The sequence below is a fragment of the Delphinus delphis genome, chromosome 17 (genome assembly GCF_949987515.2).
Source record: "Delphinus delphis chromosome 17, mDelDel1.2, whole genome shotgun sequence".
Classification (NCBI taxonomy): domain Eukaryota; kingdom Metazoa; phylum Chordata; class Mammalia; order Artiodactyla; family Delphinidae; genus Delphinus; species Delphinus delphis.
In genome coordinates, this window is record NC_082699.1 from 55,336,589 (window position 1) to 55,351,083 (window position 14,495).

Genomic DNA, 14,495 nt, shown 5'->3' on the forward strand with positions numbered 1-14,495 from the left:
TGTACATTTATCAAATCATCGTTATACATTTTAAATATCTTAAAATTTTGTTATCCTTCAATAAAGCTGGGAAAAGAGAAAAATACAATTACTTCCACTAAAATTGCTGCTTACCTTTGAGAGCGTTAAAAAGATAAAGAGAACATAAAGAAAGAGAAATAATAAAAGGCTAAAAAGGATAAGACATGTAAAAGAGGAAAGGATGTTAAGAAAAACATGAAAAGAAAGAAAAATTAAAAAGTTGAAAAATAAAAAGGGAGGAAAAGAAAAAAAAACACAGGGAGGAGTAAAAATAAAGACAAAGAAGAGAAAATATAGATGTGAAGTGAGTGAAAGGTGGAGGTAATAGAGTTAACAAAGTTAAAACAGAAACTACAATTATATCAAGAAACATTTATTTCTAAAACAAAGTGTAATAAACAGAGATAGACTGTAAAGGCTGGAGTTTGAGGTTTTGAAATATAAAGACAATGTATTTTGTGAAAAATAGTTATCTAATAAAATTGAATTTAAATAACTTGTGATTTGAACTTTAGAGAAACTTGATAACTTTCTTGAGTACAAAACTTTACATGTTCCATCTTGGAAAGACAGATTTGTTTGTGCATATTAATTTAATGGAGCAATTCAAAAGCTTATTGGGTTCATACTTATGAAGCATGCTTAACATAAATATCTCTAAGAAAATATACTACAGAAATACTAGAAATCATCAGATATATCTAAATTTAGATAGTATGCATTATTAAAGTATTTACATTTAATATAAATTCTAAGATGAGGTTCTTATGATACTATTATGTTTACTGGGAATGTACTTACTTTTAACAGTGTTACACTTGGGGAACTACAGAATATAGAGAAGAAAAACACCCATGTGTCATTATTATGTTGTGGACTAAGTATATGTAATATGCAGTTTCAGAACTTTACAACACCAAATAAAGATGGGCTCTTCATTCCTTTTACTAACTAGTACACTGGCAGACAACTTTGAAAAGAATACACGTTTTACAAAAGCAATTATCCATTTTTATTTTGTTTACATTGCACTGAAAATTTACATCATACTTTTACAAAGTTTTTTTTCATAAAAATATACTTCTTTACAAAAGTGTATGCATTAATATAAGAGGAGTAGCCAGTTGCAGAAGAAACATTGTTTAAACAAGATCTTAAATGTATTAACCTTAACATTAATGAATGAATCATTGTTATTGCAGTCATTTGAATAAACAAGAATAAATAACTGATGGGATAAAATTTAAAACAGCATCCTGTCAGCAGAGTACAATGTTGAGAAAATTATATGAATTTCCAAAACAATGTATCTCAAAGTGGTTTACAAGAAATTCACTATATGTTGTAGACATAGATCCAAGTAGCGCTCCAGGTGCAATGATTTCTCTTAGGCACTCTGTCTCATGATACAAAAAGTCGAGACTGTTTACAGGTTTATCCATATTTGAAAGGGACAAGAACAAAGTGTTCACACTGGGTACATAATTTATTCTATGAAATAAAACATGCTATAAAAAGAAGACAATGACCTATTAAATCAAAATGCTGGCATTACTGTGATACAGTTGTAAATGAGCCACCAATAACTTGCAAATACATATCTTAATTTGACTATGAAAGAAACCTGTCATATCTGAAAGCTGCTTCTTAAGAATTAGAATATAGAAATTTTTAAATATATGAAAATTTGGTAAATCCACAACTTTAGGAAATAAATTTATATTGGTGATTTGAAAGTAATTTCTTTTTTTAGTCATTTTGAGTAGGGGCTGGTCCAAAATATATGTTTAACTCATTGTTGACTAAAAGTTAAAAATTTTAAAAACTTAGAATTCTAACTCACTGTTAGGTAAAAGTTCAAAATAATGTTAAATAAATTTGAAGGCTCAACTGGAAGGATAAGTAGATATACCATAAACTAAATAAGTAGATTAATAGGTTCTATTTGTTCTTGCAGAAACATTGGAAAGTTTGGTAAAGAATGGTAAGTTTGATGTCTCAGATAACTGCAAAATTATCTTTATTATAGATAATTTTTGGCAGCTAAAGTGGTTTCTGAGTGACAAAACAGACTGAAGCAAGGAGTTAAACACTATCCCATGGCTCACTGAATAATACTGGTTACAACATAATGAGGGAAATCAGGAGGATAGCACGATGATCTTGCCATTTGCAGAAACTATGACAACCAGTCTAAAAAAAGATAGCAATATGATGCTGAAGAACAAAGACCAGAGAGTCAAATCAGAGTGGGCAATCTTATCGCTTCTGTGGCATAAGCTAGTTCATAAACATTTCAGGGCATGACTCAATCTGAAATAACCAGGGAAAAAAAGAAAACAATGACTCAATTAATAGGAAGGAACAGCTGATAGAGTGGTGTGAAATACTGACTTATGGGTGTGATGTAGCTCATGACAGTTAAAGAGAAGTCAGTGATCTATTGACTCTTGTAAGTATAGCTCTTATTTTCTACCCTATATCATTTTTTTAACCCAGTCCCTCTAATATAGTTTATAAAGCACAGAAATACTGATAGTGGATGCTCCTCCAATATATGCAAATAAGTTTATGTTTTAGAATAATCTCCTTTTTAAAAAAAGCAAATAAACTGTGAGTAAGCACTCTCAGAGTGCAGCCGATTTTTGTAAAACTCTCCATGGTAAACATGAAGAAGAATTATGGTCCAGTTTATGAAAAAACACTCTTCTCTATCATTCCTCGGGAAAAGGTGACCCAGCAAGTCCTGAAAAGTGTGCTTTAATTTGTTTATCAGTGAACTAAATGTGCACTGTTTTGTGTGTCAATTTCCAAGCTTTTGAAGAAGGCAAAGGTTGCCACGTTATACCATTGTGCAGACTGTGTTCAAGTTGGGATCGAACCGTACTGCCTTCCCTTCCACTGACTTCGAGTTGGTGTCATACATGGGATTTTCAAAAGCTGCTTGGCCATTGTTATTTTCATGAACTGAACATCCTGTATACTGTGTTTTGGGTGCAGTCCTGTTGATGAGAACATTGATTAGCTATATGTTAACTTTCTTCAAGAAATAGCAGAGTAGGGCTCAAACACAATGACTTGAGTTATTGTTAATGGATAATGTAACTTGAAAGTATTAATTGAGAAACCATAAACTCAATATAACACATTTGAACATTTTACCTGTCACTTTTAAATCCTGAGTGACTTATTATTTACATACAATATATATTTATAAAGAGCACCAATATGAGTAAGTGTAAATAAATGATATCATGGCTATTCTCATTAATTTTCTTATGAAATAATGTTATCATTATGAAATAGCATGTAAAATATAATTAAATTATGATGCTGATGAATTTTAATCTCATTACTCTTCATTCCTCAAATATTTACTAAGCATCTATTAAGTACTAGGCATGATCCTAGGCATTGGATATATATATATTTTTTTTAAGAAAAACATGAAGTCATCACTCTCATGGAGCTCATATTGCAATGATAGAAAGCAATGAATAAATTAAAAATAATAAAACAAGAAAAATAATAGATATTGAAAACTGTTTTGATAAAAAGGAAAATGGTTTATAGGACAGGAAGTAACTGGGAGCCAGTTTAGGAGAGGTAATAAGGAAAAGCATCTCTAAGGAGGCAAAATTTAATCTGAGACTTGAAGGACAATAAGGAGTCGGTTCTGCAGTAATAGGAAGGGGGTTCCAAGAAAAGTAGACATCTAATGCTGATGCCTAATTTGGGAAGATGCTTGGAGTATCCCAGAAACATAAATATTCAGTTGGCTTAAAATTATATACAGTAGAGCAAGTAAATTCAAAATCTCAAAGAAGAAATTACTATCTATACTGATATTCAAGTCATGAAAATAGTTTCCAAAGAGTTACTGATAACTGAACATTTGCCATTAGTTTATAAAACACATGGAATCTAGGCTGGCTGGTATAAGTTGCTCATCTTGAATTCTTGCTTCATTTTTTTATTTGTCTCCTTTTTGACTAACGTTTATTTCTAGTTTCTCTTTCCCACATCCCACTGCATAATTTGCTGACATTTGTAATGGAACAAAGGCATACCTGCCCTTACCTGTTTCTCAAACCTAATTCCTAAAAAGGCTTTGAAATAAATCTCCTGTTTACCCCAAACACCACAAATTTCAACGATTTATTTTAGTGTAATTTGTATTTGCCGTTATGCGCTTTTACTACCCCTAATGCATTTTCTGAATTTTTCTCCATACTAAAAACTGTTAGGTGATTTGTATGATGACAATATGAAAAAAAAACTATCTAAAGCTTCTTTCAAAAGCATCATCTATATGTTGTTATATAATATAAATTATATTGTTTACAACTTGCTCTTGCCAGGTGCATAATTCTAATGGATCATATTTGTCTCTCTTTTTTCAAACTAGATTCACAATAGAAACAGAAGGAACATCGTTTCCTTCTAATTAGGTAAGGATCATAAAGATGTAAAACAATTTCCTTCTGCTAATATTGAGCCACAGCTTTAAGTAAAATAATATCAAGCTTTAGAAAAGTTTACACATCAATGAAAATTAACTTAAAGCTAATCATTTCTAAATATAAGGGCAAAATCTATAAAACTCTTAGAAAACATACAAGTTGTATGACCTTGAATTTGGCAATGGTTTCTTAGGTATAACACTAAGCACAAGTAACAAAAGAAAAAAGAAATAAATTTTACTTCATCAAAATGAAAAACTTGTATATCAAAGAACACTATCAAGAGAGTGGAACTACAACCCACAGAAAGAGAAATATTTGCAAACCATATATCCAAAAAGGCCTAGTATCCACAATACATAGAGAACTATTATACCTCAACAACAATAAGACAAATAACCCAATTTTAAAAATGGGCAAAATACTTGAATAGGCATTTCTTCAAAGAATGTAGGCAAATGACCAACAGGCATGTGAAAATATGCTCAATGTCATTAGTAATTAGAAAAATGTAAATTAAAACCACATGAGATACCACTTCACTAGGATGGTTAAATGGAGGAGTACCATATAATCCAGCAATTCCATTCTTGAGTACATACTCAAAAAAACTGAAACAGATATTCAAACACAACGTGTACACAAATGTGTATAGCAGCACTATTCATAATAGAAAAAACATAGGAACAATCCAAATGTCCATCAACTGATGAATGGACATATTTAAACACAACACATTCAAACATACAATGCAATATTATTCAGCCATATAAAGGAATAGTATGCAGATATATGGTATAACATGGATAAAAGTTGAAAACATATTACATTCAAGAAGCCAGATATAAAATGTCACATATTGTATGATTCCATTTATATAAAATATCCAGAAGAGGCAAACCAACAGATAGAAAGCAGATTAGTAGTTGCCTGGGGCAGGGGTGGGAAGAGTAGGGAGTTACTGCTTAGTGGGTACAGTTTCCTTTTGGGGTGATGGACATTGTGAATGTACTAAATGTCATTGAACTGTACACCTACAATGGTTTCAATGATTTTATGTTATGTGTATTTTATCACAATAATAAAAAAGATTAGCATAGCTTGCTTTATAAATAAATTTAGTTATGATTTTTATCATTAATAGTATCTTATATTGACAAGGCCTAAACAGCTGCTAATGCACAATTGTTACAAATTTAAATAATATTAAATAAATCATTCTTAGATAATACAGATTGGCATTTATAATAAAAACATCAGTTTTGAGAAAAATACATTACATTTAGGTATTCATTCAATTATCTGGTTACCTGCATACTTTTTTCTTCTTTTTTTTTTTTTTCATACTTTTTTTCTTAGTAAGGGATGGTCCCAAATAGTGGAGAATTGCATAGTGAAGCCCCTCACCAGGATGTTGTAATGGATGTAGTGAACAGGGACCAACGAATAATCTATATAGTCATATATGAAATATATCACAAATATAATATATTAATTCCATCATCTTCTAAAAGCAACAGAGATAAATGAGAGGATTAGAGGATTTTATCATCTGTCTCCCTGGGTAAAATCTGTCAGTATTGTTAGGTGAAATAAGAGGTTTGGACACAGCTTCTTCCTACTTCTCTAAATAAATCTGGCAGCAGATATCACCACTTCAATTTAAACCTTAACTTAGATTTGTATCTCTAAAGTTTCAATATGGATAATGTAAAAATAACTTATACAATTAGTTATGTACCAGGAATTTGACAGGCAAAAAGGAGGAAGGGTTAATTTGAATGCTTGTGCAACTTAACAGAGCAATTTTAGTTGTGTGTATATTGCTGTGGTGGAGGGAAAGGCAGGGGAAAAAATGGTTTCAACAACCGTGGAAATATTTGGCACAGAGATTTAAACAACAGAGATTTAAACAACCCAGGAAAAAAAATGCAAGTTAGAATTTGAACTAGAGAGTAAAAAGAACATGAAATATAGATTTGGGAAATGCTTTATACTTAAAATCAACAAACTTACCTTTGTTTATAAAGATAAAATCCAAATCCTGCAAATATAAGTGCAAAAAAAGGCACAAGAATAGCAATGGCCACAGAACTACTATTTGTACCATGAGGTTGATTTGAAGAATTTGAACCTTCTGACATATTCAGTCCTATAAAATAAGAAAATAACTTATAAAATCAACCCTACTTTATCACAATTGAGTTTTTAGCTTTGTGAACCAATTAATTTCTTCCTTGCTCAAGATATCTACTTGGAAATATCTGCAAGATGTACTTGGAAATGTACATAGTAAACAAAAATAATTCACAAAACTCCTTCAACTCATTTCTGCAATTTTGCACAGTGCCTACTATGTATAAGATATTTTTCCAGGAAAGGACACAGAATAAAAAATATGCAGAGTCTCTGAACTGAAGAGTTCATACAATTGTGGGAAGAATACAGAGCCACAAATAAGTATACACATCAAGGATGAATTCATGATCAATGTGCTTTAGGAAAGGAAGGAGTAATTCCATCTGGTGGTATGTAAGAATGCTTTCTGGAGGACTTATGAGCTTGACCTTGAAGATCAATAGAACAAAAAATAGGGGAGGAAGCAGGACCATCAGAAGCCTAGAAATGGGAAGGTGAGTGGCATATTTAGAGGATGTGACAAGCATTAGGCATGTCTGTGTGGAAAGGACATGTGGTAGGGAATAGGAGGGCAAAATGATAAATTATTTGAAAAGGCATAAAAATGATTCTAAACAGCCCAAACTTTCCACCCACCTATAGTGAGGAACAACTGGATGTGTTTGGGGGAAAAAAAAAAGGCTCAGTGATAAGATACAAGATTTAGAACAGAGACTAGGGTGAGATGGACTTGAGGGAGTCTGGTCTGAAAGCAAGAGTAGTTTGAAGATTGCAGGAACATCCTAGATAAAAATGGAAATTAAGATGTGAACTGCAGCACTAGGAAAAGCATGAAAAGATAGATTCAGGGGAACTTGTGTGTGTGGATGAAAGGGAGAAGAAGGCATAGGATTTAGTTACGTTCTACTTGGGGCTGAGTAAGTGGGTATGACATTTGCACAGTTAGGAAATGAGAAAAATCAGGTTTGTCAACATGTTGGCACAGTGACTAGGGAAGAGAAAATAAATAACAAGCTCTTTTTTTAGAAAGAAATAGTTCCTTTTCTATAGGTGCTGTTTTAGACATGTAGTGCTTGAGATGCTTTAGGGAATATTATATGAAAAAATCTTGCATTCATTTACACAACTGTGTTAATATACTGTGTTAATAAATGTTTTATCCTGCTTTTAAAACTAACAATTTTGGCAAGACATTATCTGAAATGACATCTTATTAACATTGCTCATTTGGAGAAAACTGATTTGCCTTTTTTTTCCTTTTTTTTTTTTTTGCGGCATGTGGGCCTCTCACTGTTGTGGCCTCTCCCGTTGCGGAGGACAGGCTCTGGACGCGCAGGCTCAGCGGCCATGGCTCACTGGCCCAGCCGGCTCCGTGGCATGTGGGATCTTCCCGGACCGGGGCACGAACCTGTGTCCCCTGCATAGGCAGGCGGACTCTCAACCACTGCGCCACCAGGGAAGCCCTGATTTGCCTTTTTGATAAATATTCAACTAAGTCATACCTTAGGCCAGGTTAAAAAGTGTTAGTACCTTTTTTATAAATTATTTTTCCAGGGACTCATAAAACTTATGTAAAAGTTCAAAGCAATGGAATTTTTAAGATAAACATCAAGTAGTAGATTTTAGAACATGAATTTATTCTTTATGCATTAATACCACAACATAGTAATGGGAGACAGTACACCTTAGGAAAATTATACACCAAAAGCTATGTTAATAAATACATTCAAATGAGACCATTAAATGTTTATACACATTTTAGAAGAGTTAGAAATAAAAATGACAAAACCCTGTGCCTCCCACCATGGAAAATTTATATATCTGAAGAGCACAAAGTCCCCAAACAGGGCTCACTCCTCAAAGTTATTTTCCCTTTCCAGACACTATGAGTTAAAGTGCCACTACATTTGTTTGGAGCAGTAAGAAAATTGTGACAATATTCAAATTGCAGAGAAGTATTTTCTCATATAATAAAATTATTTACAGTTTAATATGTTCTTTCATATCTATATCACTTTTTCTCCTTTTTACTTGCTTGAGGGCAAGGCAGTTTGTCATGTTTATTAGAAATATGCTGAAAAACTAAACATTGTACGGAGATGGAACACAGAGAAACAATATTCTGAAGAATGCAAATATTTAAAAGGTTATCAAATGTATCAATGTATAGTCCTGACAATGCAAAATTCAAAGTATAGTAAGTATGTCTAATGTTCAGAATCCATTGTACTTTCTTATGATATCTGGAGTAATAAAAGAACTACATGAAAATGAAAATGAATACATTACCCAGTCTTTGTAGTCCAAATTGCCCATAATCTTTGCCCTGAATAAATCCTTGAAATACATAAGTAGCTCCATCAGGCTCAGCAGAAACCTAAAAGTATTTGTAAGTTTGGTTAAAACTGAAGACTGGACACAGATATATTTTCCCAGCCTTAGAAAATATTCAGTTTTACTCTGAAATGAATATTATGCAGAATTCCTTCCCCCATATCTTCTACTATGTAAAACACAGAACACTGTGAAAATCTGCCATCATTAAAAAGCAAAATTTAAAATTTCATCTTTAAATAATTATGATACTGGAAAAAAGGGATTTGTTATTAACATAATGATACAGATTCATAGACTTCTTTTAGGCTAAGAAACCTGTTGTCAAGAAAAAGGGCGATGATATGATGAAACAGAATGAGGCAAATGGTCAATTAAAATTTAAAATATAATAATACTGTTCTTTGTAGAGTAGATTACTGTTCGACATATATGCACTCCTTTCCCCCCACTCCCCATCAACCTTCACGGAAAGAGTATACTTTCTACCTCACTGAGTTGGATTTGGTCCTGTGACTTGATTTGGTCAGTGGAATGTGGGTGGAATTGACAATCGGTCAGTTCCAAGCCTAGGACTTAAGAGGCATGTTTCCCATTATAAGTGAAAGAAGCCAGTCACAAAAGACCACGTATTGTATGATTCCATAAATATGAAAGCCTAGAACAGGGAAATCTAAAGAGACAGAAAATAGAGTTGTGGTAGCTTGGGGTTGTGGGGGTGATGAGGGGTAGATGGGTGATAGCTACAGGGTATGAAGTTTCTTTTTGAGGTGATGGAAATATTCTAAAATCAACTGTGGTGATGGCTACACATCTGTAAATATATGTGTGTGTGTTTAATTAGCTCAATTTAGAAAATTAGATTTTTCTGGAATTTTAATGACAAACCAAAGCATAAATTTGTTATTAAAATTAGCAGCAGACTTTTAAAGAACTATACTTACAAAGCCATCCATGGCCCAATTTTCCTCCTTCATTTTCTTCACAGAAGCTTGAGTTGGTACTTTAATAAGATAGATGTGTAATATTAGGCGAGCTTCTTGGCTTTTATATACTCCTGTAAAATGTAAGGACATTTAGTCTATTAATTTTGCAAACAGTTATGCTTTACTTTACTATCTATAACTACTTAAATATATCATAAATACATGTGATAGAAAAGAAATAAAACAAGACCAAGTCAAAGCCACCTTCACCCATAATGCTTTTCACAAATCCTGCAATATATATTGATCTCTCTTTAGCTGAAATTTTCAACTCAAATCTTAACTGTGGGGTTTAAATTACCTATGCTATTAAAATTAAATATTACTGTTCTTAATAACATCATTCCAAGATTATTGTAAACAAAATGATTTCTTCCCCCAAACAAATTTAAAATGTTCAAGGATATGAATCAAATGTTAAAATTCCAGATATTTTCCTTAATAATAAGTTAGGTGCCAACTCTGAGAAAAAGAGTATTCGAGGTGCTACTGGCGCCACAAAGATGAATATGTTGTTCCTATCTAAAAATAGGATGCTTATGTGAATTTCTGATGAAATAGGAGATATAATGATAGAGATAGAGAATATGATGAATTAAAAGCCAGAAGAGAGAACGATCATTTCACACTGGAGTGCTTAGGAAATACTTATTAAGAAAAAAGAGCATTTGAGCTGGATCTCAAAAATCAAGTAGAATTTTTAATTCAAGAAGGTAAATATAGGTAATGGCATAAAGGAGAGAAGCAAGATGACTACAATTTTTTTTTTTTTTTTTCCTGAACAGGAGTATTCCAAGAGTAGGAATAAGCTGGAATGTAAATGTGTTTAGGTGAATGATAGAATATAAGTTTCTAAGTAAAAATTTTGTGATTAACTGATGATTGAAATTTGACTCATTACTTCATTCACTTAATATTTCACCTATGTAATAAGGTATCATAAAAATTAGCTGGGAATACAACTATAATGATACATAGATCTTGACCTAAAGTAAATTACAATTAATAGGGAAAACATACAAAAGTAACCAAAATTACTGGGAAAATGTTATAATGAACTTTATGGAGACAAGGATAGAAAGTTAGCCTAACTATTTATGTTTGTTTATCTATATTTGTAGAAATTTGTTTTAAAATTTTTCTAAATTAGAATACATATACATTTAGTGCTAACTCTCTTACACAAGGAAAATAAAAATTTATGTTTCAAAGTTAAATAAATCAGTAGTCACATATTCCGTTCATTCATATAAAGCTTCTTTCAATTTATATCATGTAATTGTGTATATTTTAAAAATTAAAATACATATTAACTTCTAATACCTTTACTTTGGGTTTAAGGTAGGCTCATTCAACAATATAAAATGAAGCTTTATAGTTCTTGTAAAATTTACAAAATCAACACATATAATTTTATTTTCTATTTTATTTATACCACAAATTATTCCATTATTAATAATTGTATGGGATATATACATTGCCAAGAAATTTAAAAATACATATTTCATATTTTCAATATCAATACTTTTAAAATGTATTTTTAAATGAGAGCAATAATTCAAATTCATTGCGGCCCATTTTGTTCCAGATGCATTTCTTTTTTTCTTTTTTTCTAAACATCTTTATTGGACTATAATTGCTTTACAATGGTGTGTTAGCTTCTGTTTATAACAGAGTGAATCAGTTATACATATACATATATCCCCATATCTCCTCCCTCTTACGTCTCCCTTCCATCCTCCCTATCCCACCCCTCTAGGTGGTCACAAAGCACCGAGCTGATCTCCCTGTGCTATGTGGCTGCTTCCCACTAGCTACCTATTTTACATTTGGTAGTATATATAAGTCCATGCCACTCGCTCACTTTGTCCCAGCTTATCCTTCCCCTCCCCATGTTTTCAAGTCCATTCTCTACGTCTGTGTCTTTATTCCTGTCCTGCCCCTAGGTTCTTCAGAAAAAAAAATTTTTTTGTTTTAGATTCCATATATGTGTGTTAGCATATAGTATTTGTTTTTCTCTTTCTGACTTACTTCACTCTGTATGACAGACTCTAGGTCCATCCACCTCACTACAAATAACTCAATTTCGTTTCTTTTTATGGCTGAGCAATATTCCATTGTATATATGTGCAACGTCTTTATCCATTCATCTGTCAAAGGACACCTAGGTCGCTTCCATGTCCTGGCTATTGTAAATAGAGCTGCAATGAACATTTTGGTACATGACTCTTTTTGAATTATGGTTTTCTCAGGGTATATGCCCAGTAGTGGGATTTCTGGGTCATATGGTAGTTCTAATTTTAATTTTTTGAGGAACTTCCATACTGTTCTCCATAGTGGCTGTATCAATTTACATTCCCACCAACAGTGCAAGAGGGTTCCCTTTTCTCCACACCCTCTCCAGCATTTCCTGTTTGTAGGTTTTTGATGATGGCCACTCTGACCGGTATGAGATGACACCTCATTGTAGTTTTGATTTGCATTTCTCTAATGATTAGTGATATTGAGCACCCTTTCATGTGTTTGTTAGCAATCTGTATATCTTCTTTGGAGAAGTGTCTGTTTAGGTGTTCTGCCCATTTTTGGATTGGGTTGTTTGTTTTTTGATACTGAGCTGCTTATAAATTTTGGAGATTAATCCTTTGTCAGTTGCTTCATTTGCAAATATTTTCTCCCATTCTGAGGGTTGTCTTTTCGTCTTGTTTATGGTTTCCTTTGCTGTGAGAAGCTTTTAAGTTTCATTAGGTTCCATTTGTTTATGTTTGTTTTTATTTCCATTTCTCTAGGAGGTGGGTCAAAAAGGATCTTGCTGTGATTTATCTCATAGAGTGTTCCGCATATGTTTTCCTCTGAGTTTTATAGTGTCTGCACATTTAGGTCTTTAATCCTTTTTGAGTTTATTTTTGTGTATGGTGTTAGGGAGTGTTCTAATTTCATTCTTTTACATGTAGTTGTCCAGTTTTCCCAGCACCTCTTATTGAACAGTCTTTTCTACATTGTATATTCTTGACTCCTTTATCAAAGATAAGGTGACCATATGTGTGTGGGTTTATCTCTGGGCTTTCTATCCTGTTCCATTGATCTATATTTCTTTTTTTGTTCCAGTCCCATACTGTCTTGATTACTGTAGCTTTCTTGTATAGTCTGAAATCAGGGAGCCTGATTAATCCAGCTCCGTTTTTCTTTCTCAAGATTGCTTTGGCTATTCGTGGTCTTTTGTGTCTCCATACAAATTGTGAAATTTTTTTGTTCTAGTTCTGTGAAAAATGCCATTGGTAGTTTGATAGGGATTGCACTGAATCTGTAGACTGCTTTGGGTAGTATAGGTATTTTCACAATGTTGATTCTTCCAATCCAAGAACATGGATATCTCTCCATCTGTATCATCTTTGATTTCTTTCATTAGTGTCTTATAGATTTCTGCATACAGGTCTTTTGTCTCCTTAGGTGGTTTTATTCCTGGTATTTTATTCTTTTTGGTGCCATGGTAAATGGGAGTGTTTCCTTAATCTCTCTTTCAGATTTTTCATCATTAGTGTATAGGAATGCAAGAGATTTTTGTGCCTTAATTTTGTATCCTGCTATTTTACCAAATTCAGTTGATTAACTCTAGTAGTTTTCTGGTAGCATCTTTAGGATTCTCTATGTATAGTATCATGTCACCTGCAAAGCAGTGACAGCTGTCTTTCTTCTTTTCTTTTCTTTTTTTGCGATACGTGGGCCTCTCACCGCTGTGGCCTCTCCCGTTGCGGAGCACAGGCTCCAGATGCGCAGGCTCAGTGGCCATGGCTCACGGGTCCAGCCACTCCGTGGCATGTGGGATCCTCCTGGACCGGGGCACAAACCCACGTCCCCTGCATTGGCAGGCGGACTCTCAACCACTGCGCCACCAGGGAAGCCCCTGTTCTTCTTCTTTTCTGATTTGGATTCCTTTTATTTCTTTTTCTTCTCTGATTGCTGTGTCTAGGACTTCCAAGACTGTTGAATAACAGTGGTGACAGTGGACATCCTTGTCTTGTTCCTGATCTTAGAAGAAATGCTTTCAGTTTTTCACCATTGAGAATGATGTTGGCTGTGGGTTTGTCGTATATGGCCTTTATTATGTTGAGGTAAGTTCCCTCTATAACTACTTTTTAGAGGGTTTTTATCATAAATGGGTGTTGAGCTTTGTCGAAAGCTTTTTCTGCAACTACTGAGATGATCATGTGGTTTTTCTCCTTCAATTTGTAAATATGATGTATCACATTGATTGATTTGTGTATATTGAAGAACCCTTGCATTCCTGGTATAAACCCCACTTGATCATGGTATATGATCCTTTTAATGTACTGTTGGATTCTGTTTCCTAGTATTTTGTTGAGGATTTCTGTATCTATGTTCATCAGTTATATTGGACTGTAGTTTTCTTGCTTTGTGACATCTTTTTCTGGTTTTGGTTATCAGGGTGATGGTGGCCTCATAGAATGAGTGTTCCTCCCTCTGCTATATTTTGCAAGAGTTTGTGAAGGATACCTGTTAGCTCTTCTCTAAATGGTTCATAGTATTCACCTGT

General features: G+C 33.2%; 1 protein-coding gene across 3 annotated transcripts in view; it reads right to left on the reverse strand.

Annotated features, from left to right (window-relative positions):
- Positions 1–1,026: 1,026 nt before the first annotated feature.
- CSMD3 (CUB and Sushi multiple domains 3) overlaps positions 1,027–14,495 on the reverse strand; it is a 1,080,105-nt gene continuing 1,066,636 nt past the window's right edge. For all 3 annotated transcript variants that reach the window (XM_060035246.1, XM_060035245.1, XM_060035244.1), the window contains 4 exons: positions 9,902–10,014; positions 8,913–9,000; positions 6,501–6,636; positions 1,027–3,023 (listed from right to left, as the gene is read on the reverse strand). In XM_060035246.1, the coding sequence (XP_059891229.1) occupies positions 2,864–3,023; positions 6,501–6,636; positions 8,913–9,000; positions 9,902–10,014 (497 nt within the window). In that variant the 3' untranslated portion in view covers positions 1,027–2,863. The remainder of the gene's footprint in view (positions 3,024–6,500; positions 6,637–8,912; positions 9,001–9,901; positions 10,015–14,495) is intronic.